Source organism: Rousettus aegyptiacus, unplaced genomic scaffold, assembly GCF_014176215.1.
Source record: "Rousettus aegyptiacus isolate mRouAeg1 unplaced genomic scaffold, mRouAeg1.p scaffold_m13_p_12, whole genome shotgun sequence".
Taxonomy (NCBI): Eukaryota; Metazoa; Chordata; class Mammalia; order Chiroptera; family Pteropodidae; genus Rousettus; species Rousettus aegyptiacus.
This window is the reverse complement of record NW_023416287.1, coordinates 12,876,862-12,903,248: the sequence shown is the minus strand read 5'-3', so window position 1 is coordinate 12,903,248 and position 26,387 is coordinate 12,876,862. Positions and strand designations below refer to the sequence as shown.

At 43.0% G+C, this 26,387-nt stretch overlaps 1 protein-coding gene across 18 annotated transcripts in view; it reads right to left on the bottom strand.

Annotated features, from left to right (window-relative positions):
* PTPRT (protein tyrosine phosphatase receptor type T) overlaps window positions 1-26,387 on the bottom strand; it is a 918,720-nt gene that overhangs the window by 205,650 nt on the left and 686,683 nt on the right. For all 18 annotated transcript variants that reach the window (XM_016155891.2, XM_016155890.2, XM_016155892.2 and 15 more), the window contains exons 10-11: window positions 21,813-22,014; window positions 20,465-20,567 (exon numbers count right to left, since the gene is read on the bottom strand). In XM_016155891.2, coding sequence (XP_016011377.1) covers window positions 20,465-20,567; window positions 21,813-22,014 — 305 coding nt within the window. The remainder of the gene's footprint in view (window positions 1-20,464; window positions 20,568-21,812; window positions 22,015-26,387) is intronic.

The window sequence follows — 26,387 nt, the reverse complement described above, 5'->3', positions numbered from 1 at the left end:
TTTGGAAAGCTATCATTAAAATGCGTTGTACAGACACAGTGATCATCAGAGAGGCAGATTTAATGGGACAGTAGAAGCAAACCAAGATTATAGTGGGATACACACAAACGTAAATACACAACACACGCGCACATAAGGAAGCATCACAGGTCAGAAGGACTGTGAGGAAAATTCACTAAGTGGTGTGGAGAAAAGCTGCTCACTATTCGGAGAAATAAAGGAAAAAGTACATCATTAAAATGATAAAGGCTACTATGATATATGGCAAAAGTAGAATAAAATCTTGTCAGGGAAGATCAAACTTATGTACACCCTCATTTTTTAATTTAGTAAAAAAAAAAAAAAAAGGAAAAAAAAACCCACCACAAATTTTAATATTTTATGATGAATTTATAGATGCCTTTTTTCTTTTTCTTTTCCTATAATTTCTGTGAAAGACATATTATGTTTGTCATTCATCTAAATTAAACTTTATTTAAAATAAAATAAGATAAAGCTATATTAACTACCTCAGTATTGTGATGAGGAGCAAAGATAATTAGGAAGGTGAAAATACTTTAAACGTGGTTGTTTAATATAATATGTTACAAATAGCTGTAGTAGCATGTTTTTAATTGGTGGAGGATTTCCATGCATAAGTGGCCTGGCTCTTCTAGCTCACCGAGTAACGTAGACTTTTGAACATTTAGCAAATATATGTCAACCCTACCTAACCACAGAAGTGTGATTTTCCAACTTCATGCTGAAGAGGGTCACTTCTATCAAGAATCCACTAATGTATGAAAGAGAGTTTACTCAGTTTATAATTCACTGACCAATGGTTCTATTAGCTAATGCTCGTAGTTCATTTAAATGATAACTTTAAAACAGTTTATGTAGAACTTAATAAAGAGCGTTTAGAGACCAAGTTGCCGATCAACAGTCAGGAGAAGCAGAATACTGTCGGGCCTTGCTACTCAGTGGTCCATGAGCCAGCAGCATCCTCATCACCTAGAAATGTGTTGTAAATGCTGAATCTTAGGCTCCATCCCATATCTACTGAATCAGAATCTGTATTCTGAAAGGTCTCAGGTTAATTTATTTACACATTACATTTCGAAAAGCAATAAAGTAACACTTTAGGGAAATGAAAATCTTCATGTTTTTGTTTAGTTTTGTGTTTTAATAAACATTCTACAGCATTTTATATCTTCCTCTGTGGAGACCCAGGCTGTTTCCCTTACCCCAGGCCTCCCAATACTGCCTTCTTCCTCAGATGTCCTGGGAAGCAACTGTTTTACCCTCCTGCCAAGTTCTTGGTTGAAATGTCACTGTTGTTTTCTAAAGTCACTGTATGTTGTGAGAGGAGCAAAGAAAAAAATAGTGAACAAAGGCTAGTTTCAATAGGGATCAGACTCAAAACTTTGCCATTAAAATCCATAGTGATGCTTTTACAGAAGAAGATGCTCCAGGGGCTGTTTTTAAGAGTAATCGATAGGGTGCCTTGGATGTCTCTATGTGCAACAAAGACATTTACTTAAGGGTAGGAAAGTGTTGGGTGAAAATCCTCTGAGTGCCTCTTTATAAGGCCATCTGAAACCAATTATCCTCAAAAAGCTCTTCTAAGCTCTAAAAAGGATAGGGAATGGTTATTAATTAACCATCAAATTAATGGCAATAACCGGCATATTAATGCCAGATAAGGCAAATAAATGCCACAGAATTATAACACCGATCTAAACATTTTCTCCTATGGGCAACTGTTAACCAAGATGAGTTTTTTTTTTTTTTTTTTCAGGAATGCAGTGAGCTGAAAATCACCTGTGTGTAGAGAACCGTCAGTGCCAGGTCTCCATCTGACAACAGAACCACCTGTGAAGCCCAGAGCCTCGCTGTGACTCTCTAAATGCAGGGCTGGGAAAAAAGGACTTCGAACAAACTCACCAAGATACTCTTATATACACCAAATGTGGAAGCCTCGCCCTCAATTCGTGATGTGAGTTAGGACTCCTGAATATAATATCATCATCTTAATTCAGTAGTTTTTTAAATTGTGGTCTATTAACCTCTGGGGTCCCCCAAATCCTGTCATTGATCCTGCAACATCGAAATGATTGTAATAGCATGCTAACACTTTATTTGCCTTTTTTTCCCCACGGTGTTGCTGCTATTTGAGTGCAAATGAAACAGGGGGTGAAACTGCTGGTGCCTTAGCGTGAACCGAGGCACCGGCACCCGACCGTCCTTATCGCATTCTTCACCGCCATATAAAAACACGCCATGAAAAACAAAAATGACAGTTTTACTTGAGAATGTCCTTGATGAGGCAGTAAATGTGTTAATTCCAACCCTTGAGTACATGTCTTTTTAATATTCATGTGGCACAATGGGAAGTATGAATAAATCATGTCTCCTGCTTACTGAAGTACTATGGTTTCTTAAGGAAAAACATTTCTATTATTGTTTGAGTTGCATGCTAAACTAGTCACGTTTTTAATGAAACACCATTTTTTTAAAAAAAAAAAATGACTGACACATCGTGGTTATTCACTGGATATTTGATGAACGTTTTCTCCAAAATAAAGAAGTTCATCTGTCACTAAGGAAACTGATCATATTTGTTCATAATTAAGCTTTCAAGTGAAAATTAAAATTTGGGAAAATCATCTGTCACTATAAATTTGACATGTTCCCAATACTTTAAAACTTCACTGATGAGATTGTTGGCGATATGAGCAAATGTGATATTTTGATATTATATAATAAATTGTGTCAACATCTAGAAGATTTTTATAAGTCAGTGAATTTTTTCAAATAACCAATGAATAGTGTTATAAAACCAATGATAAAATATCCAAAGCGTGATATAACTTATGTATATTTTAATGTAACAGGGTATGGAAAATTCATTAATATGGCTTCATTGCAACTAAACTTTAGGAAACTACCACTCTCTGAGTTTTGGTGTAATATCGAAGAAGAATATTCACAATTATTTTTAAAGGCTATTAAAATACTTCCTTTTTTTCCTAATTACATATCTGTGTTGGATTTTCTTTACATATTTCAACCAAAACAATTCATGACAACAGATTATTACGTGCAGAAACATGTATGAAAATCCAATTACCTTCTAATGGGCCAAATATTAAAAATATTTGTAAAAATGTGAAAAATATACCTCTTCTCCATAATTTTATTATTTTGAAATATAAATATGTTATTTATATTCATATGTAATAGGCTTATTATTTTTTAAATGAATTACAACATTTTCTAAATGTAGCTTTAATTTCTAATCCTGTAAATGTTGATAGACAAAACCCACATGAACAAAAGCTCTTTGGGACTTTCATTATTTTTTAATAATGATAAGGGGCCTTGCGACTAAAATGACGGAGAACTTTTGTTCTAACTACACATTTTTTTAAAAAATGAAAGAAAAGAAAAAGGCTATCAAGATACTCACAAGTCAGGGATCCTCAACCTTGACACTATGGGCATGGATAATCTTTGTGAGGGGCTCTCCTGTGCAGTGTAGGGAGTTTAGCAGGATCTCTGGCCTCTACCCACTATCTAGAAGCCAGGAAAAGTCCCCGTTCCCAAGATATAACCACCAAAAATATCTCCACACATTGCCTCTGGGGGACAAATGAACTCTGGTTGAGAACCACTGCCATTGGTAAAGGGTAAAAGGGTTTTAAAAAGGCAACTAGCAACAAAAGAAATGTCAATAGTATAATATTATGAGGGAAAAGATTCTGCCTTGCCAGTAAATGAAGAAATGCAAACCAAAATGGTAATATGCTCCCATTAAAAAACCACTAAATCACCAAAGTCAATGTAAATTATAACATGCCATCTCAGTGAAGTTGTGGTGAAACTGGTAGGACTGTATGATTCCAGCAGCCACTGTAAGTCGATTCATCAAATTGAGGAAGTAATTTGGCAATGGCTTTCAAGATTCATTAACACATTTATGAGCTAGGAGTGGAAAGTGCATTGATTCTAAAATCTGTATTAAATTTGAATTTCGGCTCTGAATCTTATTAGCTGTGTGACCTCCCTTTAAATATTTAAATGATATTTGAAAATCTGAAGACAATAATAATGTCTCCATAAACGATTATTGTGACAACTGGCTTAGATAATAATGTAAGTGAAGTTCTAGTTAAAAGTGGAAGATTTAACACACTTCATTTATTTTCTCTCTCTCCTGAGATCCCACTAATATGACAGTAAATGATAAAAAGCATATAAATCCATAAGAAAAAAGAGAGAACAGGGAAAGGGCCATTAGTGGATGAGAGGTTTCAACAAAATTCTAGGAGACTAAAAATGGTCACAGAAGACTCTGGAATGGCAGGATAAAGAAACCCAAATGGTAAAAAAAAAAAAATGTGAATAAAGGGAGTTGGTTTGCTCAATGGATCTCAAATAAGACTGATTTTGGACCAAGAGTTGGGAGAGTGTGGAACTAAAATGTTGGGCTGAGAACAGGGGTGTATGCCAAAGGTCTGTACATAAAATCATCAAACTCTTGAACATGGGCCTCTATATATCTATCCTCTACCCCTCAGGCAGGAGAGAGGAGGTTTCACCTCTGGAGGGTTTGAATGCCTTCGTCCCCCAAACACAGCACCTCCGGTCAACATGTACAACAAGTTTACTTTTAAATGTTAACTACCGAGGCTCACTTGTTAGGTGAGAAATGCTCCAATACGAAAGAGAGTAGTCAATTCACTTGGAAAAAAATGACTCCAGAAGAAACAGAGATAATTCAAGAGTTAGCAAAGCCTCTCTCTCTCCCCCAAATCAAAATAGCATCCTCAGAAAAGTTTGAAAAAATGATTGCCTCGCTAAACAAGTGATGCTACAAGCAAAAAAAAAAAAAAAAAATCAGAGAATAGTAAATAGTTTTTAAAAAGAAAAACTATGATTGCTGACATTTCAAACAAATACTATCCAAGGGTTAGTGTTTTTCTAGAAAATAGGACAAAAAGACCACAAAAAAGAGAGAAGAAAATGAAAAAAAAAGGATTTAATGGTAAAACAGAAATGATATTTTCCTCTGTGAGAGAAAAAAATATTTGAATAGTATAATAATAAAAATATTGCCTGAGTAAAACAATAATTATGCATTCTATGATGAATTAAAAAAAATACACCTGCAAGATAGAAGGATTGATCAAAGGCAGTGTAGCCTAATGGTTACGAGTGCAGACTGTAGAGCCAGACTGTCTTGTTGAAATCCCAGGTCAGCAACTAGAAGCCACAGATCTTGGGCAAGTTACCTAACCCTGCAATGCTTCGGTTTCCCCATCTTCAAATAGGGATAAGACTTGTTCTTATCTTGCAGGGTTTTTTTTTTTTTTAATGAGAATTAACCGAGTTAATATGTGTAAAGGACTTAAAATAGTATCTAGTACATAGTAAGCTTTAAGTTAATTATACAATACTATAATAAAAATAGCATACCACTTGGCATTGAAATGACCTGCTTTTACAGAATTACAAAATTAGCCACCGTGTATTTACTTAACTAAATATAGTCATATGACTACATGGGGAAGCTGGAAGGGAGGTATTGGGTGATTTAAGACAGCCAAAATCTCATCTGCGATAGCGGGAAGTAAATAGATAATGTCTGTAATCAATAACTTTAAAATAGCACATTATGTAGTGACTGCCAATTTCCAGAAGAAATGGCAAAAAATTAAAATGCAGTTGCCTCTGGGGCACTGGACTGGGGGGTTGAAGAAGGCGAAACAAGGAATGCTTTGACTATTTGATTTCTCAACTACGTGCACCAGTTACTTTGAGATTTTTTAATTAAAGAATGAAAAAGGTTAATATATATGAACTGGCTGTCAGTGCTTGGCAAATAAGAGTAGACACTCAATACATTTTAGTTCCATTTTATTCATTTCAGTAATTCCACTCCTAAGGATTTTTCCTATTTAAAGATACAATACCCAAAGAGAAAGATGCATAAATATGTTTATTGCTAGGTTATTTATAACAACGAATAACTAGAAATGACCCAAATTTTCAACCATATGAGAATGGTTAAGAATTATGCAAAAACTTGGTGAAATGCTATAAACCAAGAACATAGGTTTGTTGTTTCAGATGGCCATGGATTGTCTATAACCTACTCCCCCTCTTCCCCCAACCCCGCCCCTCACACAAAGTCCTGATGTGTTTAGACTAGGAAACAGAAACCTAAGAAAATCAAAGCGACTGAGCAGAGGAGATGGAGATATATAGTATGTCTTAGGAAAACTTCTCCTGTCCTCCAGAGTCCCTCACAAATGCTTAGGTCAGACACCCCAATTCTATAGTCAGACTCAGCGTTAGCAAAGTTATGACTCACCAGAAAGTCATTCTCAGCAGTGGTTCAGCCTCTAGCTCTACAATGCTCAGAAAACCTATTTCTTGACAAAGATATTGAAGAAAACTACGTGACTACAATGAAAAATATGGACAACGTAATGCATTTGAGTCTCCATCAGAACCTATAGACAAGGCCTACAGCTCTCAAAGATACTATGAGCTGGGCAAGCCAGCCACTCTGGATCTCTGGATGTGACTTTGGATGTCTATGACCCATTTTTTAGAATCGTGCTTCTCAAGCTCTACATGAGAACATCCTGGAGGCCTTGTTAAAACAGATTGCTGGGCTCCACCCCTAGAGTTCCTGATTCAACAGGTCAGCGGGTGGGGCTGAAGCCTTCGCTTACCTAACAAATTCCCCGATACTAGTGTGGTCCAGGACCAAACTTTGAGAACCATTGTCTTACGGGCACAAAATTTACCAAAATCAACTGGGATGAAAATTGAGACTGGAGAAGGAATAGAAAGGCAGGCGGAAAAAGTTTTCTAAGGCTCACTCATCTGTCCTTGTTCTTGATGCCGACTAGGTAGAACCTTGGTTTGGCATCTCTACGTTTCACTTCTTCCCCAAATTCTCTCCCAAGGTTCTCCCGCTGAACCAAGCCTCCCTTGTCATCTTCCTGAACTGGAAGATGACAACCTTACCCCATCTGCCTGCAGCCTACATGCTGATGCAAGAGGCCACCTTTGTAGGTTCCAAGAAATTATGCATTCGATATGGAGGAAATTAACACCTCAAAGCAAACTATAATTAGGAATTCTTCAATTCAGTTTATGCTTTTTCAATTAGGCACTCTATAATTTTAATCATGGGAGCATTAACATGTTTCCGTAATTTATATACCTGTGCTATAATTAAGCCTGGGAAACACATTGCTCTAAACCTGAATGGAAGTGATTGTTTCCCTTCACACTTGCAGTATTACAGGTCCCTGCTGGAGAGACGGTGTCAGTTTCAAAGGAGTCATTTGTGGGAGAACTCATGAGTTCTCAAAGCCCATGAGAGATCTCCTGGCTTTGGAGAAATGTGAAGGCTGTTGTAGATCCTGTGATGCCTTTGAACATCTGGCTCCTGTGTAGACATCTGCATCCCAAAGCTTCAACTCCTATTGTGACTTTCAAAACATTCCCATCATTAGAAACTGCTTTGGACCACTATTCTTGGAAACTAATTTCAATTAAGCAGGAACAGGGTGTCCTGGCAGGGGAGACATTATCTGAGAGCAGTGGGAAGCAGATGGCTTTGAAGTAAAGAAAATGAACAATAGGCTGAAACTTCGCCTGGATTGGGACCAAACTCCCTATTTTTTACATTGATTCCCCTTCACACTTACTCTAGTACTGCTCCTCTCTCAGATTTTCTGCTCTGCCTTTTAGCTACAAAGCAGGCCCTGAATCCTATGTGCAAGGTAGTTCTCTTGGGATTCTGAGAAGTTCTGCAAATTCAAGGAATTCAGAGGCACACTGAAAGTTTTTGTGCTTATTCAGACTGAACCTCTGAACTTTCTGAAGGTTAAAAACCTTCATTTTTTTTTTTCTCTCCTTCCTGCTCTCCCTACAATAGCAAATCCAGATTTGCTGACTGCAATAAAAGGAAAAAGAACATAATCAAAACTGGCCTGGGGGACAATGCATACAGATTCCAACCCAGCTGAGTGACGTGCCCATATTGCTGCGGCATTTTGGCACTCGATATATTTTGTCTGATCTAAGAAAACATGGAACTTTTTATAGAGTGAAAGTTAGAAATGGATTTGTTTCTCCCAGGCTGCTCCAGCCTTCTGAAAAGAATACAGATCTGCTTAGATCCTGATGCCCCGTCTCACCGAACATCCATCTTCTACCTAAGCCCCATATCTGCATAGAAGTGATATATTCGGATACGCTATTGGCGTGCAACAACACAGCATGCATTATTTCAGGCGCTAATCATTGTCACATTTGTAAGAAAATAAGGGTGTGCTTTTAGCTCCCACATGAACAAGGATAGAGAGACAGGCTGGCAGAGGTCCTAGTTCAGCTTTGACGAGCTCAAACTGATTGTCCTCCTGCCGAAACATATACTAAAGGAGATGCAAGAGTTCCAAAGGTTGCAAAGTCAACCAGGGCAACTCTATAGTAAAATACAAAACAGTTGCTTCCCGTGTCATGAGAATGCACAAATATTGGCACCATGTAAGAAAATACTTGGTTCCCTACACAGACTCCTTCTCCATACCCGAGGGCACCTACAGGTTAAGGCAGTAGTACTCAAGTTGTGGTTCAAGATCAGCAGGGTCATCATCATCTTTAAAAATTCAGATTCTCAGGTCCGGTCCCATTATCTCCTGAGGTGGGCTGGAATCTCCATACTTACTAGCTCTCTAGGTGATTCCGATATTCACGAAGGTTTAAAAATCTTGCAGTTAAACCATTTCCCAGACTTTATGCCCAGGGAGGGTGATGCAGTAGGATCTGAGAAGTCTAGTTCAGAAGGTAAGGGTCTCAGCAGCAGGTCAGTCCAGTCACAGTCCCACACTGGCTTTTGGGACTTGCATTTGATGCTCTTGTCTGAGCCCTGTTACATTTATTATTTCACACGGTAAGAATCCTTGTCTTTGTCTATAGCCTCAAATGCTCCATTAATAGCCTCTTTGAAATCAAACTTGGGTCTTGACCTCTTCTTACCAGCCCTCCTAGGGTCTAGAACAAATAGGATTTTCTGTGATGGTGGAAATGCTGTTCAGTATAGTAGCCACTAGCCACATGTGCCTACTGAGTACTCGAAATATGGATGGTGCAACTAACGAACTAAAGTTTTAATTTAATTCAATTCTAATTAATTTAAATTTAAATAGCCCACGTAGCTCTGGCTACAGTATTTGACAGTGTAAGTCTAAAGTCTTGCCCTTGAATACTTCTTGTGTTACTGGCACTGCTAGCCCTTGCCCTGGCCATGGGTATTTACTTTATACATTTATTCTCTTTATAAATTTCTTAGTGAGCCTACAACCAAGTAGAAATGCACTAAACAGTAAACCCCAAGCAGCTGTAGCCAGACAAGAAAAGGATGGGTTGTATCGTAAAAGGGGGTTAAGCACCGATTTCTTCTGCCTGGTGGAAGAGACGCTAAACTTTAAGTTGTTCTTTTCCTACTAAAAAAGCCAGGGTGTTCAGGGTCACCTCTTTCACTGCTGCCAAGAAGAGGCAACCCCCTGAGCAGCCGCAGGCAGCTGGAGCGAGTATTGTGCAGAATGCTTTTTGGATGAGAGCAAGCCTCCTTGCATTCTAACATGGCACAGGCCCATGCGCTAGCTCAGAAGAACATCAATAGATCAGGCTATAGAAATGCGCTTGATGGAGGCTGACTTGAAAGTCTGACCTTTGGGCAGTTGCAGACACAGAGCCTGAAAGCCATCAGTTATCAGCTGTGCAAGATCTGAGACATGACAGTGATGCACACGGTTACAGGGCCCAGACAGTGTGATAAGTAAAAGTCAGCAGAAAAAAAAGTTGGAGAAAAAGTGAGATCCAGGAGAAGGCATCTTGTAGTCACTGTTGCTCTTCAAAGAGTTTGACCAGCTCCCCAGGGTGAGAAGATTAGCATTATAAGAACTACATCTACCTAGACCGCCCTTCCATCCATAGCCTGGCCTCCTGGAAATATTTGGCTTCCGTGACCTTTGACTTAAATCCATTACCTTCTATCCACCACCACTGCCAACACAGTTAAACCCACAGCCATATTATCGCATAGAAGAGTTCCATTACTGAAATCTTACCTTTGATCATCTTACCCTCTGAATTCCACTTCCTATATTTATAGCTTCTCCCTGCTTAGTCTACAGAGCCTTCAACAGCATTTAGGTCACCTGGCCCTCAATATCTCTGTTTTCTGGATATCTACCTTCACTGGCTTTTTAAATTAAGCCTGGAATACATGGTCTATTTTTAATCACTTCTGTTGATTATCATCTTCCTATTCCCATAGTCCTGTATCAACTTGTGTGTTTTTCTTCTTTTCTACTGTACGAGCTGCTTAGAGCTCTTAGAGAAAATTCAATGGCAAAACGTTGACCATCTCTCTTTTTCTCAAACCATTCTTCCTTTGGCTTTCATATTTTAACTCTGTCTCGGTTTTCCTTCCGTCTCTCTGGCCAGTCCCTCTCCATCTGTGTCATTCCTTGGGATTTCATAGAGCTCTGTCTTGTTCCTTTTCTCTCCTTGTATACACACTCCCTAGATAAAGTCACTCACTCCTCTCATGCTTCAAATGCTGCCTGGATGTTCGTCTCAAATCTAAAACCCCTGCTCTGATGCCTCCCCAGCACTCCAGCCTTTTGGAATTTAAATAGTCCCTGTGGTAGGAGGTGAATATGACGACCACCCTCTCCTTTCCTTCATGCCAGCAACAGTCTCTGTCTCCATCTCTCCAGATGGCAGACAGTCCAAAATAGAACACTCTTTCGTTCTTCATGTTCCAGCAACTGCTCCTGCTCCATTTAAAATATCCTTCCTGAGACACCTGTTTTTCTTCCTTGGTTTGAGTCTAGGGAATAGAATCCAGAATCCTTCAACACCAAAGCCAGCACTTGGTGTGCTGGGTTGTTTGGGGGGCTGATAAAAGGAGATCTGCAAAGCAATTAGGATGCGCTGAAGTGAATGTAAACACACCTAAACCGTTTGGCTGTCACCCTTCTTCCCTTTTATTTTCCTGGATAATCTTTCTGATTACAGTTCTGTGGTACATTCACCAGACAGACCCCACATCCTTGAGTAGTTTCACTGGGGGATTACTCACATGTCCCTTTAACTATGGTTACATTTCCCCTTAGTCACCACATTTAGACTAAGGGACAGCCCCATAGGAAATAGCTCTGCAGTAGCATATACCCAATTATTCCTTATTTCTGGTTGCTTCCTCTTGTATCTGGCTCCTTCTTTTTTACAACCTGGTGTGATGAAGTCCCAGTATTTTTTTAGGCACGGCTACAAGCGGCATTACTTGCAGAGCTAAGTCTTCTCATGGTTTGTGTGAGAGTGCCTCTTGCCCACCTTCCCATACCAAAGCGGGAAACATTAAACTCCTTACCATTAAGCCTAGTTAAAGATGGCCCGCAGTGCTGGGAACCAAACAAAACAGAGACAGAACGTCTGAATGGAATCGGTTTCTCATCTCTCCCAACGTGGACAAGGACTCACAAACCCCTCAGGCTGTCCAATGTTAACACAGCCTCTAAATTTTCATTTCTCTGTCCTAATTGGACAGCATCACATGCTGGTGTCTGAGAATTAGGTGATAATCATGTCAGTGTTGCTCACTGCAGCTCTGTGGACCAGCGAACCCTTCAGCAAGACTGTTTCATGTGCTTCCACTCTGGACTTACGTTGTTAAAGGAACCCTGAAGGAAAGTTGGATGGATCTCTGATTTGTACTGTGGCTAGTCATTATGTAATTCAGAATCTACAGTGTTAACTAGCTATACCTGTCAAACACAAAGGGATGGTGGATTCTCATCAGGGAGTGGAGAGAACTCGCAATGACCTTAAGAAGCCATTTGCCACGTTACACTGTCTTCTAGTATTCAGTCTGTCATACTCCTTGCCCTCCAGGCTGGAGCTTCGCCCTGTATGCACCATGGCCCAAGGAGTCCACATGTCTAAACCGACCTTGGAGCAGGTCCCTCAGAGGTCCCCAGCACTCGTCTGGACCACATATCGGCTCCTCCCTGTCCTTCCTTGCCAAGTTGGTTCCTAACTACTCTCCCTCCCTAATTCAGTTTGTAGACCACCTTCACCACCATTGGCCTCTCCTGGAAAAAATGTCCTCTTAGACTCTTCCTTTCCTTAGCTCAGAGAATGGTACTATCAGAGAACAGGACCCCACTAAGCAATCTAGAAATATGGGAGTCACCCTGGATAACATCCTCTCCTTTATACCCACCACCAGCCCCATAGAGAAGTCATCACCAAGGCTTGCCCAGTCAAAGTTTTATCTCCATCACCACAACTTTTCTAACTCAGGTCACCTTCATTCCTCATCTGGATAACCATAACTATCTCCAAGCTGGTCTCTCTGAACCACTCTTGTCCTCTCTGATCCGTTCTCCACACTCTGCATTTCTGAGCTGTACGTACCTGCTCAGACTAAACAAGATCCATGGGACTTTGGAGAAAGCACTAAGACTAAGAAGCAGAAAAAAGGATGTGTGCTATTGCTGAAGGCTGGGATCCAGTAACAACACATGGATCTGTCCAGCACAGCTACAGCTGAAATCAGAGGTGGGATGGTGAGGTGACATGGGTCCAATAAGAACCAGCTACAACTAATAACAGTATGTTATTAGTTTCCATGGCACCGTTTGTCCAGAGCTATCTCTGCCATTAGGAGGTCAGCTGAATGTGGGCTTGTTTTACTCAGATCTGGATTTCCAGTGCTCAGTGCGGTGTCTGGCACATGGTCGGTTGTTCACATTCAAATTAGATACTTACTGACTTAGTTAATGAACTGATAAATGAATGAATGAGTGAACAGATAAACCTGACTCATCTCCTAGGGTCTTGTCTCATCTCTCCTGCTTGGGTTGATTCCATATCTTACTCTGGTCCCAGAATTTATAAGGTCTCAGTGAAGGGAGCTCATGTAGGTCCCCTGCCCCTTCCCGAGGGGGCTTTGGATCTGCTTTGCTTTGATTTCACACCATTAGGCAGCATTTTCTCCAACTTGAAGGCACTTCTCTTAGCCCTTGGTTTGCTGGCCCTTCCACAGTTCATACACACTAGCCCTGTCTGTTTGATTTGGTGTTTGTGAAAGGTGCCTAAATCTGAAGATCTGTTTTTAAGGTAATATTGTTTGGCAGATTTTGTGACACCTTTAATATATCTGACCTGTCATATGCTTGCTAGTAGCTGCATGCACTAGATCTCCCACATTAGAGGAGACATAGCAACCAGACATCAACCCACAGTACAGCCCAGAGAATAATCCATCCCACGGCTATCGGGGCAGACAGCTACTCCTGTTCCAATGGCTTGAACAACCCAAGGAGCAAGTTAAACACAACTACCAATTTCCCTTTACATACTTTAGCTTATTTGATCTTCAAAACAATCTGTGACATGGTTATTCCCATGTTACTAACAAGCAGCTTGTAGATCAGAGAAATAAATAACTAGCCCAAGTCTATGAAGTGAGTCAACTGCATAAAGTTTGATCTGATTCCAGAAGCCTCTGCTGTTCTAATGTACCAAACTGGGGAGTCAGCTGTGGCAGGAAGAGCATAAGAGGTTGTAAATCTGAGTTAGAAGCTAACCCTGGGACCAGTCCTTGCCCCCAAAGAGGCCACAGGCTGGTACAGACAAAAATGCAAGTCCCCAACAAAGGAGTGATGGGAAAGAGTGGGATGGGAGCCCAAGGAGGAGATGCCACATTGAGCTGCAGGATGGGAAGTGGTCCTGCGTGTGGCAGATCTGAACCTGATATTGGAGAGCTGGAGAACGTCCTGCTCGGCAGAGAGAATGGCATAGGGCAAAGGCCCGACCACTCAGAAAATCCAAAAAGTTGGGCATCTGTCTGCCAAGTGTTCCCCACACCCTTTAGGACAAAGTCCAAATCCAGAGTGAAGACCTTCTTTACCTGGCCCCTACCTGCTTCTTTGCTTTTCTCATCTCTCTGCCTCAGCCCACTGTGGTTCCCTAAACAATAATGCGTCTTGTTGTTGCATGTGATGCTTCCTCCTGGGTCACACTCTTCCCTTTCATCACTAAGCAAACTTCCCCTCATCCAGTAGGTCTCAGGTCAGACAACACTGCCTCCAGGAAGCTCTCCCCACACCCGAGCCCACCGGGCTAACCGTGAATGTCTCTGCAATGAATTCTCCTAAGAACCTCTGAGCAAGTAACAGCTCACAGCAGTTTTTTCTTTTTCCGAATGTCTTTCCTATAGACCTACAGTGTCTAAAATGGTATACACTAGCCATATGTGGCTCTTCAAATTTAAATTAATTTAAAAGATCAAATCCTCAGTTGTACTAGTCATATTTCAAGTACTCAATAGCCACAGATACAGGACATTTTTGTCATGGCAGGAAGTTCTGTTGGACAGCACTCTTATAGACTAGGAGGTGGCTGAAGGCAGGGCCCGTGATGGGGATCTCCACAGTCCCAGCACCTGGCATCTACGAGGTGTGCAAAATGGATCTGCTGATTTCCTTCCTCTTTACTTTTTTTTTTTTTTTTTTTTGAGTAGATACTCAATGCCAGACACCATCTCCAGAAGAGGGGATCCATTAATGTCGAGCCTCCTGATTTCTTGGAGCTCACAGTCTAGTGAGGAGCATGCAAGAAACAAAATCAGGGGAAAGATACAACGAATGTATAACATGGTGAAAAGCTCGGGAGGGAAGGATGAAGACGGCACACAGAGCACTTGAGTGAAACCTGGTAAGGGGACAGAGTGAAGGGAAATAAAGCCAGAAACAGGTTAGGGCCAGATTCTCATGGGCTTTAAATTCCATGCTTGAACTTAAATGCGGTAGAAAGCCAGTGACCTATTTATGAATTTTAAGCAGGAACATTAACTTGATCCCATTTGTGCTACCAAAGGGCCATTACATCAGCTCAGTGGGGGATGGACCAAAGGAAGAGAAACTTAGGACAAGCAAACCAGCAAGCTGCCCTGGCAGGGTAGGAAACCAGAGTGAAGAATGGCAGAGGAAAGGAGAAAGAGCTAATCATTAAGCTGATTCTGATGCTGAGTGGATGGATCCCAGGGATTGACTGGATGGGAAAGAGAGAGCAGGGGAGAGGAGAGTGTCTCCAAGGAATCAAGCTGAGAATCCAGAGGAGGGTCTGCTGCAGAATCTGGGGCTCTGCCCTCAGCCTCACTTCACGGACTGCATTATGGGCGATTAATTCAAGGCCAAGTTACTTTCTTATGAAGGTTACTTACCACAGATACATCAGCGTGACAGCTGGGGTGCAGGGGAAGAAGGCTCGGCATGTTCAAGTCAGAGCTGAATATTAGATTCTAGTCACTCTTTGATTGATCTTTTAAGCAATTCTGGGATTCTGTCACTTAAAAACCAATAAATCTTTGAAGGCCTAGGAAAAGCAATGCAAAAGCAATAAATCTCCATAGTGGAGTATTAGAAAAATAGGCCAAGCTGCCAACGTGGTTTGGCTGGAGAGAGGAAGAAGCAGGAGCCCAGCAAGGCAATCCTCCCCGTCCCCCTGCATGGTCAGCTCTGCCAGACAGAGCCAGATCCGTGGGCTTCAAAGGGGAAGCACGCGGCAGAGCATGGGCAGGAGTCTGGGTGAGCCAGGGCCCGAGCACCACTGGCAGAACGGCCTTCTGGGCACAACCTGGAGGCTGAGGCTCGGCTCTGAGTCTGTCTCAGGACAGGCAGACACTCAGAGAGGGACATGCTGCAGTTCTCACGTTATAGGCTAGGACCACACAACTCAGAGCTGAAGGACCCCCGAGAAGTCATCTTGCCTACTTCTCGTTCCCTAGTTGATAGAAGTTCACGCCACAGCATTCCCACCAAAAAATCACCAGGCATCACTTGACAACCAGTCATGGAAAACTCAGAACCTCCTGGGGAATCCATGAACTCAGAGGCAGAAAGCAAGGTCCATGTACGGGCTCTACACATGAGCTTCGTGACCTTGGGCCAATCATTTAGTATCTTAGACTTCAGCTTCCTTTTCTGAAATGGAGATGGTATTTCCTGCCCAACTTACTCACTGGCTGAGCAAACGATGATCAAGGTGATACAATGGAATTAAAGGGAGCATCAACTATCAAGAACAATTCCGGGCATCCTCGACCCACTGCCTCTTGTGAGTTCTTTGCGCCCGGTGGTCACAATGGGCCTGTGTTGTTTCCTCAGAGCCCCTGCTCCCGTCAGCCTGCAGGACTCCACACTGGTCCACGTGTGCTCATCTCTCCAGCCAGTCTACTCTTTCTCTCAGTCAATACAGATACGGTCCCTACCGGCTTCATATTATCTTGTTTCGCCAGTTTCATGATCTTGTGTGCTTGCGTACTTGCTTGATGCCCCACCTCCCTGCCCCACTCACAGGCACACTCAGGGGATGATAAGCCTCAAGAGGACAGGTATGCGTCTATCTTGTTTTCTCCTATATTCTGCTTAGCTCGGTTCCTGGGACATAGCAAGTGCTCAATAAATAATTGTTGAATGACCAGTTGGTCATCTGCTTCCCATATGGGCATCCTAGTGCCCTAGTTCAAGGTGAAAAGAATTAAGAGACCTGAAATCTGTTGCGACATCGCCACTGCTGCCATTGCAAATTGTCCTGGAAGTCTTGCTAAGTAGCATTGATTAGTTCTTTTTCCATCTTGGTGAATGTCCAAGCAATAGTCTGAAAATAATACTAGAAACTGAGTGCATACCCACCCTCAGTGATGCAGAGCTTGGAGAAGAAAAACAACCAGACATTTCCAGACACCAAGCATTGCCCCTTTGAGCAGTGACATTTATTTTATTTTATTTTCCCATGGAAATGTCACCAAAATGTATCATGCACAACTTTCTTCTAGGGAGATGGTGTGGTTTAATGGAATGAGTGTTGGCTTAGGGTCAGCTGAATTGGGTTTAAGTTCTGCCTGCATTGTTTCGTGGCTTGGGTCAACTCACGCAGCGTCTGTTTGTCTCAGTTTCCACATCTGCAAAATGGGGTGACTATTATTGCAATGTTGTGAGGATATAGACAGTTTATCTACAGTGACAGGCACACAGCAAGTCCTTGCCCATTAAATGGAAGCTAGCAGCCCCTTTTACCTTGAAGATATGGAACGTAATGCTACGTTTTTTGGGGTGAGCCGGCAATGATAAATGAACAACCACGGCCGTGAGTGACTGCACGAACTGTAGCATATGGATCTCCTTATTTCTTGAGTCTCTGTGTCGCTTTTGTAGGGTTGTCCTGTTTTTTGCTCCCTGCCAACTGTCATTTTTCACTGCTACTGGAGTATTTCCATTCCCATCTCCTCATTTACTGTACTGTAGTCTTAGGATGTATGAGCTTATTAAACAGATATGCAAACTATGGGTATGTAGGCTCAGAGAGAAAGTGTAAAGGGCTTTTCTTTGTAGGAACTGGAAAAGTGTGCCCAAGAACATAGGTCTGGGCTGCTCAGAGAACCCCCTTGCTGGTCTCTGGAGTCAGAGAGGCCTGGGTATAAGTTCTGGCTTCATCACTTACAGGCTCTGTGATTGAGCTTTATCAAAATGAGTTTCCTCATTTTTAACAGAAAGATAATACAAATCCTTATAGGTTAGTTAAGGTTAAATTCTTGAAACATAGTAGTTACCCAATAAAACATGGTGGTAATTACTCCCATCTGCATTCAGCTGGCTTTGAAGCATTTCCAGAGGTTCATAGTTATATAATCTGACTCATTTTGAGGTTAGGTCCCTGGTCCTCTGTACAAAAATTAACTTTATGCTGCCACTGGGCAGGACCCAGACTGCTTGTTTCCCAATATAGTTTAAAAAATGACATTTTTTTTTTCTGAAACAGTGCTGGAAAGATGTTAAGGGATCTTAAGGAAAAAGCAAAGCATTTCCCTCCTGACCATGGGATCAGGGTCTCGAAAATCTTTGGAAATTTGCGTCAGAAGGAAGCAGGCAACACTGTGACCCTGTAGTAGGACAGATTTTCAAAAACTGTTTTGAACAGAACTTCCTAAGTTCCACAGAGAAGAAGCAAAGCTAACGAAGGAACTCTCTGACAGTCTGCCTGGCTTTGGCTCACATCTATATTTCATTTGGCATCTGTGAAATAGCTACCATCCGTCCTTTCCATATAAGGAAAACTGAGGTTCAGAGAGGTTAAGCATCTTGTCTAAGGTCACACGGCAGTGTTAGAGCAGGATTTGAACCCAGGTTCATTGCCACCAAACTCACGTCCTTTCCTTTGCCCCACACAGCAGCCAGAAGACTGTAGGGAGCTGGACTGAATCCACCCTCACCAGGGTGCCACACAGTGGACAACGGCCGATCAGGTCCATTCGCCAGTCGTTTTGTAGGCTTGCAGTAATAAAAGGGATTCCCGGGTCTCCTTTATAAAGGTCATGGGCTTTGGATAAGATCTAGCCTATGATCCTGGGTCAGCTGCTAACTTGTCGTACCATATCGGGTAAGCTGTTTCTCTCTTTTGGGCCATGCGTTGCCATCTGGAACGCTTCCTAAGCTTTTGAAACATGACCAACGCTGCTGTGTGAAACAGGCAAGAGCTGTGAAAGGGAGGAAGGCATCGGTGGCCAAAACGGAACACGTGATTTGGCACCTGGAGGACCCACATCAATCTTCAGCTTTCCTACTTATTGCTTGCATGCTCTTGGGAATTTCTGAGCCTCAGTTTCTTCATTCGACAATTAAGATAATAATATCTCGGTGTATAGAGAGAATTAAATGACATTGTTGCACAGGAATAAAAGCAGTAATTCAGTAACTACTTGATGCAAGAGACCTCATCTGCTTTGGCCCATTACAGCGAGGACAGTCCTGGAATAACCCACGTGTAGAATATAAGAGAAAAGTTCTTCGTTCAGGTGCCTCGCAAATACTATGCACACCTGTTGCAAGGCCTGACGATTCACCTGACTTAGAATAGAACATTGTTCAAAGTCTGCAGAATTGAGGGGAACTTTCCAATTGCTGGCAGTTGATTTTATCTGCTCCACTGCCTATAATTTCTGAGTAGCGTTGGATCCAGTTCGGAGAATAGATAACTAGATCATTTCAATAGCCTTCATCCTAACTGACCTCCCAGTCTCCAGTATCATAAAAGTGACACTGCATGTGGCTGTCCAGTGGCCCCTCATGGCCCCTCAAACAAGCCTGAGCATCTCAAACATGGCCCCCATTCTTTTCCCACTAATGCCGCCTTCATCTTTGTGCTAAAGCAAACACAGCTGCTCCCGGTTGCCCCCAGGAGGGCAGGTTGCTTCTTCCCTCCATGCCTTTGCTCATGCTGTGCTGGACCCTGGTACCACTTTGGTGAAATCTGATACAATATTTAAGATATAGCTCAGCGTCTCCTCCTCTGGGCGTTCTCCCCTCTGAGCTCTCATAACGACCTCTGCCTGTTTCCATAAACATGCACCGTATTGTAATTATGTTTTCGCGTTTCTGTCTCTCCAGCTCTAGAGTTTGACTTTCTTTAGAACCTGAGTTAAACAGTGCCTGATACAGAGTGAGTAAATATTCAATAATGATTAAATACATATTCGATAAAAAAAATAAATCCTATTTATCCCCTGTGCCCTTCCTAATTCCAGGCGTAGAAGGTACTCAATGAATGCTTGTTGAGCTGAACTGAGCCACTGTGAAAACTCTTTCACCCAACGCTCTGCTTGATTTCAAGAGACGATAGTCCCTTGATCTCCGAGCAAAGCCAGCAGTCAACATAGGAGCTGCTGTCCTCTGTGAAGTGTAGCTTGTTTAAAAGAGATGCCCACCTTCCTGATAGCCATGAGCCATGAACTCGCACTGGGGCAGCTCAGCTACTCAGATGCTTTCATTGCCTGGGCTGTAAGTATGCTCCTGATCAATCCCCAGCAGTCTCTTGTGAAAATCAGCAGAATGGCTTTGACCACAAGTCCCTCTGTGGGACTCTAGCACACTGAAGCCCTTACCTGGACCAGCCCAGAGGTCTTGTTCCAGTCATAATTTCCGAGCAGGTTTTTTTTTTTTAAAGAATTCAGCAAGTCTGTCCATCTGTCTGTTAATGGCAATCAGACATGGAAAGGTGATCTGGGCAGGAGACTGTGTGTTTCCAGGCCTCCAGTCCACTAAATAAATTTACCACAGATGCCTTTCAGGACGTCCTCTCCCAGCCCTCCTTAGGTCCCCATGAGCACGCTCCCTCTGAACCAGGCCTAACACCCCCCTTGTACAGAGAGAGGATCCTGGCTCAGTGACCCCTTTTGAACTGGGCTTGGCTGCTGACCCTTTTCCTCCAGGATACCTTGCTCCTGGCCAGTCCTGCCTATGGGCACCAATAGCGGCATGACTCAATGGGAGATGTGCATGGCGCAGAGAAGGAAAACCGCAAACTCCGGGTGAAGAACCCTCCTCACCTGACAGGGGCTCCCCGGGACTGAGCGGGCTTCAGCATCACCGTGATGGTCGTGTCCGTTTCGTTCAGTGGGGTGTCTGTGTCATATTCGGGCATCGACGGAGCTGGGCAGAGAACAGAGAGAGGATGGAGCTCAGCGCAGGTCCTGAACTACGCTCACCGCCTTTCCTTGATGCCGTCCCCAAGGACACTGGGCACATTAGGGAAAGGGTTAGCTGATCATCACATGGCACCCCTGTGGTTTCGGCCAAGTCAGCCCTGACGTCCAGCCTGCCTATGGGTTCCTTCAAAGTGCAGAAGCATCTGGACAGAGGCTGCTGTGATATAGCCAGTAACCTCCATGAACCAGAAAGTTCCACGCCAAATAAACAGATAAATGCAGGAAAAATAAGTTAACAAAGATGTGAAAGCAGTCAACCCTGATAAACACATTTAAAATGTAAATTACAGCAGTGATGAAGTAATTCCTATTATCTTTTTTTTCCCCCCCTCATCTGAGACCCTCCCTTTCTCATCCCCAACTGATAAGAATGTGACTAAATTTAATCCGTCGGGAAGGTAATTCAGCCATTTGTATTAAGAGCTATTAAAATCCACGTCCCTTTTAATTCAGCATTTCAATTCCTGGAATTTAATCCTAAAGTTATAATCCGAACTAACAAATTGGACTTTATTCTGTAACATGTTTATTGAAGCGTTATTGTATAAAATCATGGAAGCACCAAATATATCCAACCACAGGGGAATGTTTAATTAAATTACGTCCATCCACTTGACAGAACATTGTAATGAAAGCAACGTGGCAACATGGAAAATGTTGATGGTATAAAGATAGGGAAAACAGTAAGCTACGGAAACACCATGGGTCAGTGTATGCGAAATACGCGTGTATGCAGGCCAGAACTGCGTCGGGATTCTGAAAAAAAGAAAACGTATTTTGCAAAAAGGGCTCTGAGGTAATTCTGAGGTAATTCTACTTCGATCCTATTTAATGTCGCCCTGGTTCAAAAGGAATATTCCTGAAAATAAATCACATTTTTACAAACCAAATTGTATATATTTTTTAAAAACATATTGTTTAGTGCAACTGTGTGGTACATCATTTGGCGAATTGCTCAGCATTCCCTCTGGTCTAGTCTAATTAATATATTTTTTACACTTTGGGAAGTTTGCAGATTGGATTTCTCCACGAGACAACAATGGTTAACGCATGAGGGACCGCACGGTCCTGACCGCTCCCATATCACACAGTGTCAGTTGGCTCTGACCTTTTTCACTGACAGGAAAATAAGAGATGGGAGGAGGGGAAAGCAATAATCTTCTTCCTTCTCCCTTTCTAAGAAAGTTACCTGAAATTTTGGTGGCGATCCTAGTGGTGACGGGGGGCCCAAAGCCCTTTGCTGTGCTGGCCTTGATGGTGAAGGAGTAGGTGGTCCCTGGGTACAGACCCACAAAGAGGTGGTGGGTTTCATTCCGGAGCTTGAACACTTTTCCCCTCTGGCTGGAGAGGTCGGCACTCGGGTCCAGCGAGCCAACAGCCTTATAGTTGATCTGCACGACAAGCCAGCAAACAAACCAATAAATACCTCAAGCTGGATGGAGATTTTCTGGAAGACACTTCGGGGAGGCAGGGAGAGGGCACGCGAGCTTGGTCAGCAGGCTCTGCCGCTGCCGTCCACCCGACAGGTCATCCCAGCCTCCTAATACTCCATGGCCGACGCCCTGGAGCTCCGCCGTCCGATAAAAACAACGCGAGCCACGTGCATGCTTTTCAGTTTTCTAGGGCTCGCATCAAAAGAAAACGAAAAACGAAAGTAAAATTAATTTAAATAATATATCTTGTTGAAGTCGATAGATGCAAGATGTTATTTCAACCTATAATCAAAGTTAAAAGTTAATGAGATATTTTAGATTCATACTTCTATAAGTTTAGACATCTAGTATGTAGTTTGTCCTTACGGTACATCCTCCCTGGGACTAGCCACATTTCAAATGTGCAGCAGCCCCGTGTGGCTAGCGGCCACCACCGTGGACAGGGCGGCTGTATACGGCAGTGATGAAGAGTAGCAGACCGATCAGCATCCTTTGGAAGGCGAGTTAGAAATGCCGCTCATCGACCCTGCCGCTCCACATGGTGCTGCCTGCTGCTTCCTCGTGCATTATCGTGTTTGGGGGCATCGGGATATTTATCCTCATTTTAATGATGGATAAACTGAGGCTCAACTGGAAACGACTTTCATTAAATCAGCGCTTTTCAAAATATCTATGATAAAGGCCCCGTTTGGGGTTTCCCAATCCACTGCAGACCCTAATTCTCCAGAGACCACCTCATGTGAATTAGGCAATAACTAAATCAGTCTACACTTCGTGCAAGGAGACGCGTCCACTGACCAATGCACTCAGGTGTTACAGTGATGTCGAGGCACTGTAGAAGCTTCTGGGTGCGCCCTCTCAATTTCTGCACTTATCCTGCTGTGAAAATAACAAAACAGTTGGCATTCTGGCACCAGCCTCCAACGGTTTACTCTCTGAGTACCACGTTTCTAAATCAAACAGTTGTTAAAGTGGCAAACACAGGCTTTCTCATTTATCTGTTTTACCTAGTTTGTTCCACTAAAAAAAAAAAAAGTTTTATTAAGTATAATACGCAAACAGGAAACTATACGGCTCAATGAATTCTTACTACCTGGACACAGCCATATAACTAGCGCTCAATCAAGAGAGAGAACATTACCAGATCCCAAATCTTCCCCCGACGCCCCTGCCCATCCTTATCCGCCTCCCCTGGCAAGGGTACTTTCATCCTGACTGCTAACAGCTTGAACTAGTTTTGCCTGGTTTTGAACTTTATATAGAGTCACCCAGGTCATGTTCTTTTGCGTCGGCTGCTTTTGCTCAACATTACGCTTGTGAGAGTCATGCAGGCTGTCACACGTAGCTGTAGATCATGCAGTCTCAAGGTTGGTCACTGCTCTGTGATGGACAAACTTTCACTCTTGTGCTCTAGAATCTGCGCTGTGTGCTGCTGGGGCCCCCCCAAATGAATACAAGTTAAGCCCTGTCCTCAAGTGTCTTCTAGAGAAAGGGAAGTCAGCTCTGCAGGTGTCTTGTATCACTTTGTCCTCTACCAAGAATGTCCCATGTTCAACAGGAAGGCCAAACCCGGGCCAAAAAAAAAAAAAAGGGAACACAGAAACTTTACTTAAAAAAGTAAGCAGGTTGCTGTTCCCGGCAAGGGCATCACACGTTTTAGAGAAAGAGGTAACTTCTCTTTCCTATATTAAGCAGCGGCACTGTAGCAATTAATGCCACATGTCAGAGGCCAGACTTTGCCCCGAGCAGAGTGAGTCCGGGATAAGAACTGCATGGAGCTTAAGGATGTGGGTATTTCACAAACACGGCTTGGGCAGGGGCACCTTTCCCGCTGGTCCCTGGTGGGACTGGTCACAGCATTTCCTCTGGTTACTCCTGTCTACCCCAGCTGTTCTCTAAGACAAGTCTGCAAACACCTGCCTCTTGTTGCTTGAGGGCTTTTCGCATGGGCGCTGGCAGAAAGTGCTCGGTAATTAATACCCCCAGTGACTGGACCTATGGGAGTTGACGCATACATTTCCCAGGATGGGACTTCCTTGCCTCTAGAGGCAGCTGGCTGGAAAACACACTCACCATTACCTACCTTCCGTTCTCTTCCCGATTCCCTAGTGTTTTCTAAACTCCTTAATAATCTGCTCGTATTCGAAACTTTATCTTGGGGTCTGCTTCTGAGAAACGCCCAACTAAGACAAAGTGCTCATGGAGGTATCTCAGGGGAGAACTGAACTAATATTCAAGGATGATAAGGGATTCGGAATGAGCAAAGAACTTTCCAGCTTCTGGGTAGAGGGGACTGCCTGGGCAAAGGCCCGGGCTGGGAAAAGCCTTGTCAGAGCTGAGAAACAACCAATGTGCCTGGAGAGTGGTGAGCAAATGGGAGAGCTGAGCATTCAGATTTACCTAGTGACAGAAGAAGGGACATGTTCAAAGAGCTTGGCCTATGGCCGCTAATGGCTGTCCACCAGTGGAGAAGGCATGCATATGCATCCTTTTGAAATTCATCCCCAGTGCCCCTGCCTGAACTGGTGGCAACTGCGTTGATATACAGGCACTAGGAGGTAAAACTCATGCCTTATTTACTAGCCAATTCCTTTTCTGCACTCCAAATTCAATCCAGAAGCAACTCAATTTCCACCGAGCTGTCAGTATAATATACCGTGCTCCCCTGCTCTCCTAACCTTTCCTGGTATTACAGGATCCTCACTTACTTGTAATGAAACACTATGAATAAATCAATGTATGTTAATATAGCGTGTCTTCAATTTTTTATGAAGGGCTTCACCAAATCTAATCCCCACTGCTTTGTCAGAAACATTCTTTGAAAAATTTAACTCGCAAGTTTTACTAACTTGCAACGTGTGGGAGAGTGTGCCAGAGAGGGGAAGAAGGAAGGTAAGGAAAATGGAATGGGACGGAGCAGTGGCCATAAAACGCATAACGCAACGTGAATCTTTGGAAGTGGAAAAAGAGGCCGATGTGTTAGGTAGGATAGCAAAGCGGGGGAATGGTGCCGAGCTGCGTGTCCCCCTTGGGCTCCAGGGACCGGGCTGTGGCTCTGACGAAGTGATCGAGAGACCACCTTGTCTCTTCCGGTTGCTGTCAGTGGAAGCTCCAGCCAGAAGCCAGAGTGAGGACTTCACAATGAGAATCCGATGGCATCGCACCCTAGAATCCAAAGAGACTGGTTCCCCACAGCTCTTGGGATTAAGATCACATTCTTATTTGATCTCACTGCACGAGCTGGCCTTTCTTGCCCTCCTTCTAGGCTTTATTTCAGTGTCTAAAAAGAGCCACGGTCCTTTCAGTCACAGGCCCTTTGCATGAGCTATTCTGTCAGCTCAGAACATTTTTTCTTTTCCATGTCTCCCCTTCACCTAGTTTAAACTCCTCATCCTTAGTCTGCACTTAAAATGACACTTTTCATAAGCACCTTCTCTGACTCCCACATCCTCCTATTTCGTTTCCAAATCACATCTCTCTTCTTGGAACCACCAAGTTTACATTTAGCCATGTGATTTTTTCATTAATGAGTCCCTCTTCCACCAGCCCAGGGGTTTAAAAAGTAAAGCCTAAAAGCCAAATTCAGCCCATCATCTGTTTTTGTAAATAAAACTTTACTGGAACACAACCACACTATTCACTTACGTAGTGTCTGTGGCTGCTCATACAGTACTACAGCAGAATTAGGTACTTGTGATAGAGACCCTGTGCCCCATAGAGTTTAAAATGTTTATTCTCCGGCCCTGAATAGAAAGAGTTTTCTGACCCCATTTAAGCTTCAAGAGGGCAAGGTTCTTATGTGGTTTTTGTTCCAACCTTTCTTTCTTTTTCATGTACAAGCAAATGATCAAACTAGCTGTGTGGTTTAAGCAATTTGCTTAACCTCTCTGAGCCTCAGGTTCTTCAAGGGTTAAATAATAATTTTAATTGCAGTTTCTGTCTTGGTTTGTGTTACAGAATGACCTTCAACTTTTATACTCCTGGAAGGCAACCACTTTGTTCAGGAGTAAGGCTTCAGGGGGTCCATGAGCTATTTAAGCCTTTGCATCAGGGCTTCAGCTGCAATGGACCAAGGTCCATATTGCAAAGAACAAGCGGCCTTCTACCCTGGGCTGAAGAGGAGGGGGCAAGAGAGGCAAAGAGATCAGGAAACGATTTCCCTTGAAGAGCCCCATCCCAAAGAACTTGTCTGTTTCTTAAATATGCATAGGTTGAGCCTTGCTGTGCTCTAGGCACTGGGCTTGGTACAGGGGGAAGACCCAGCATTTCCAAGTTCAGACAGAGCAGCTGGCAAGATTTGGGTCCTGAGCATGAGATGGTGCATGGGGGTT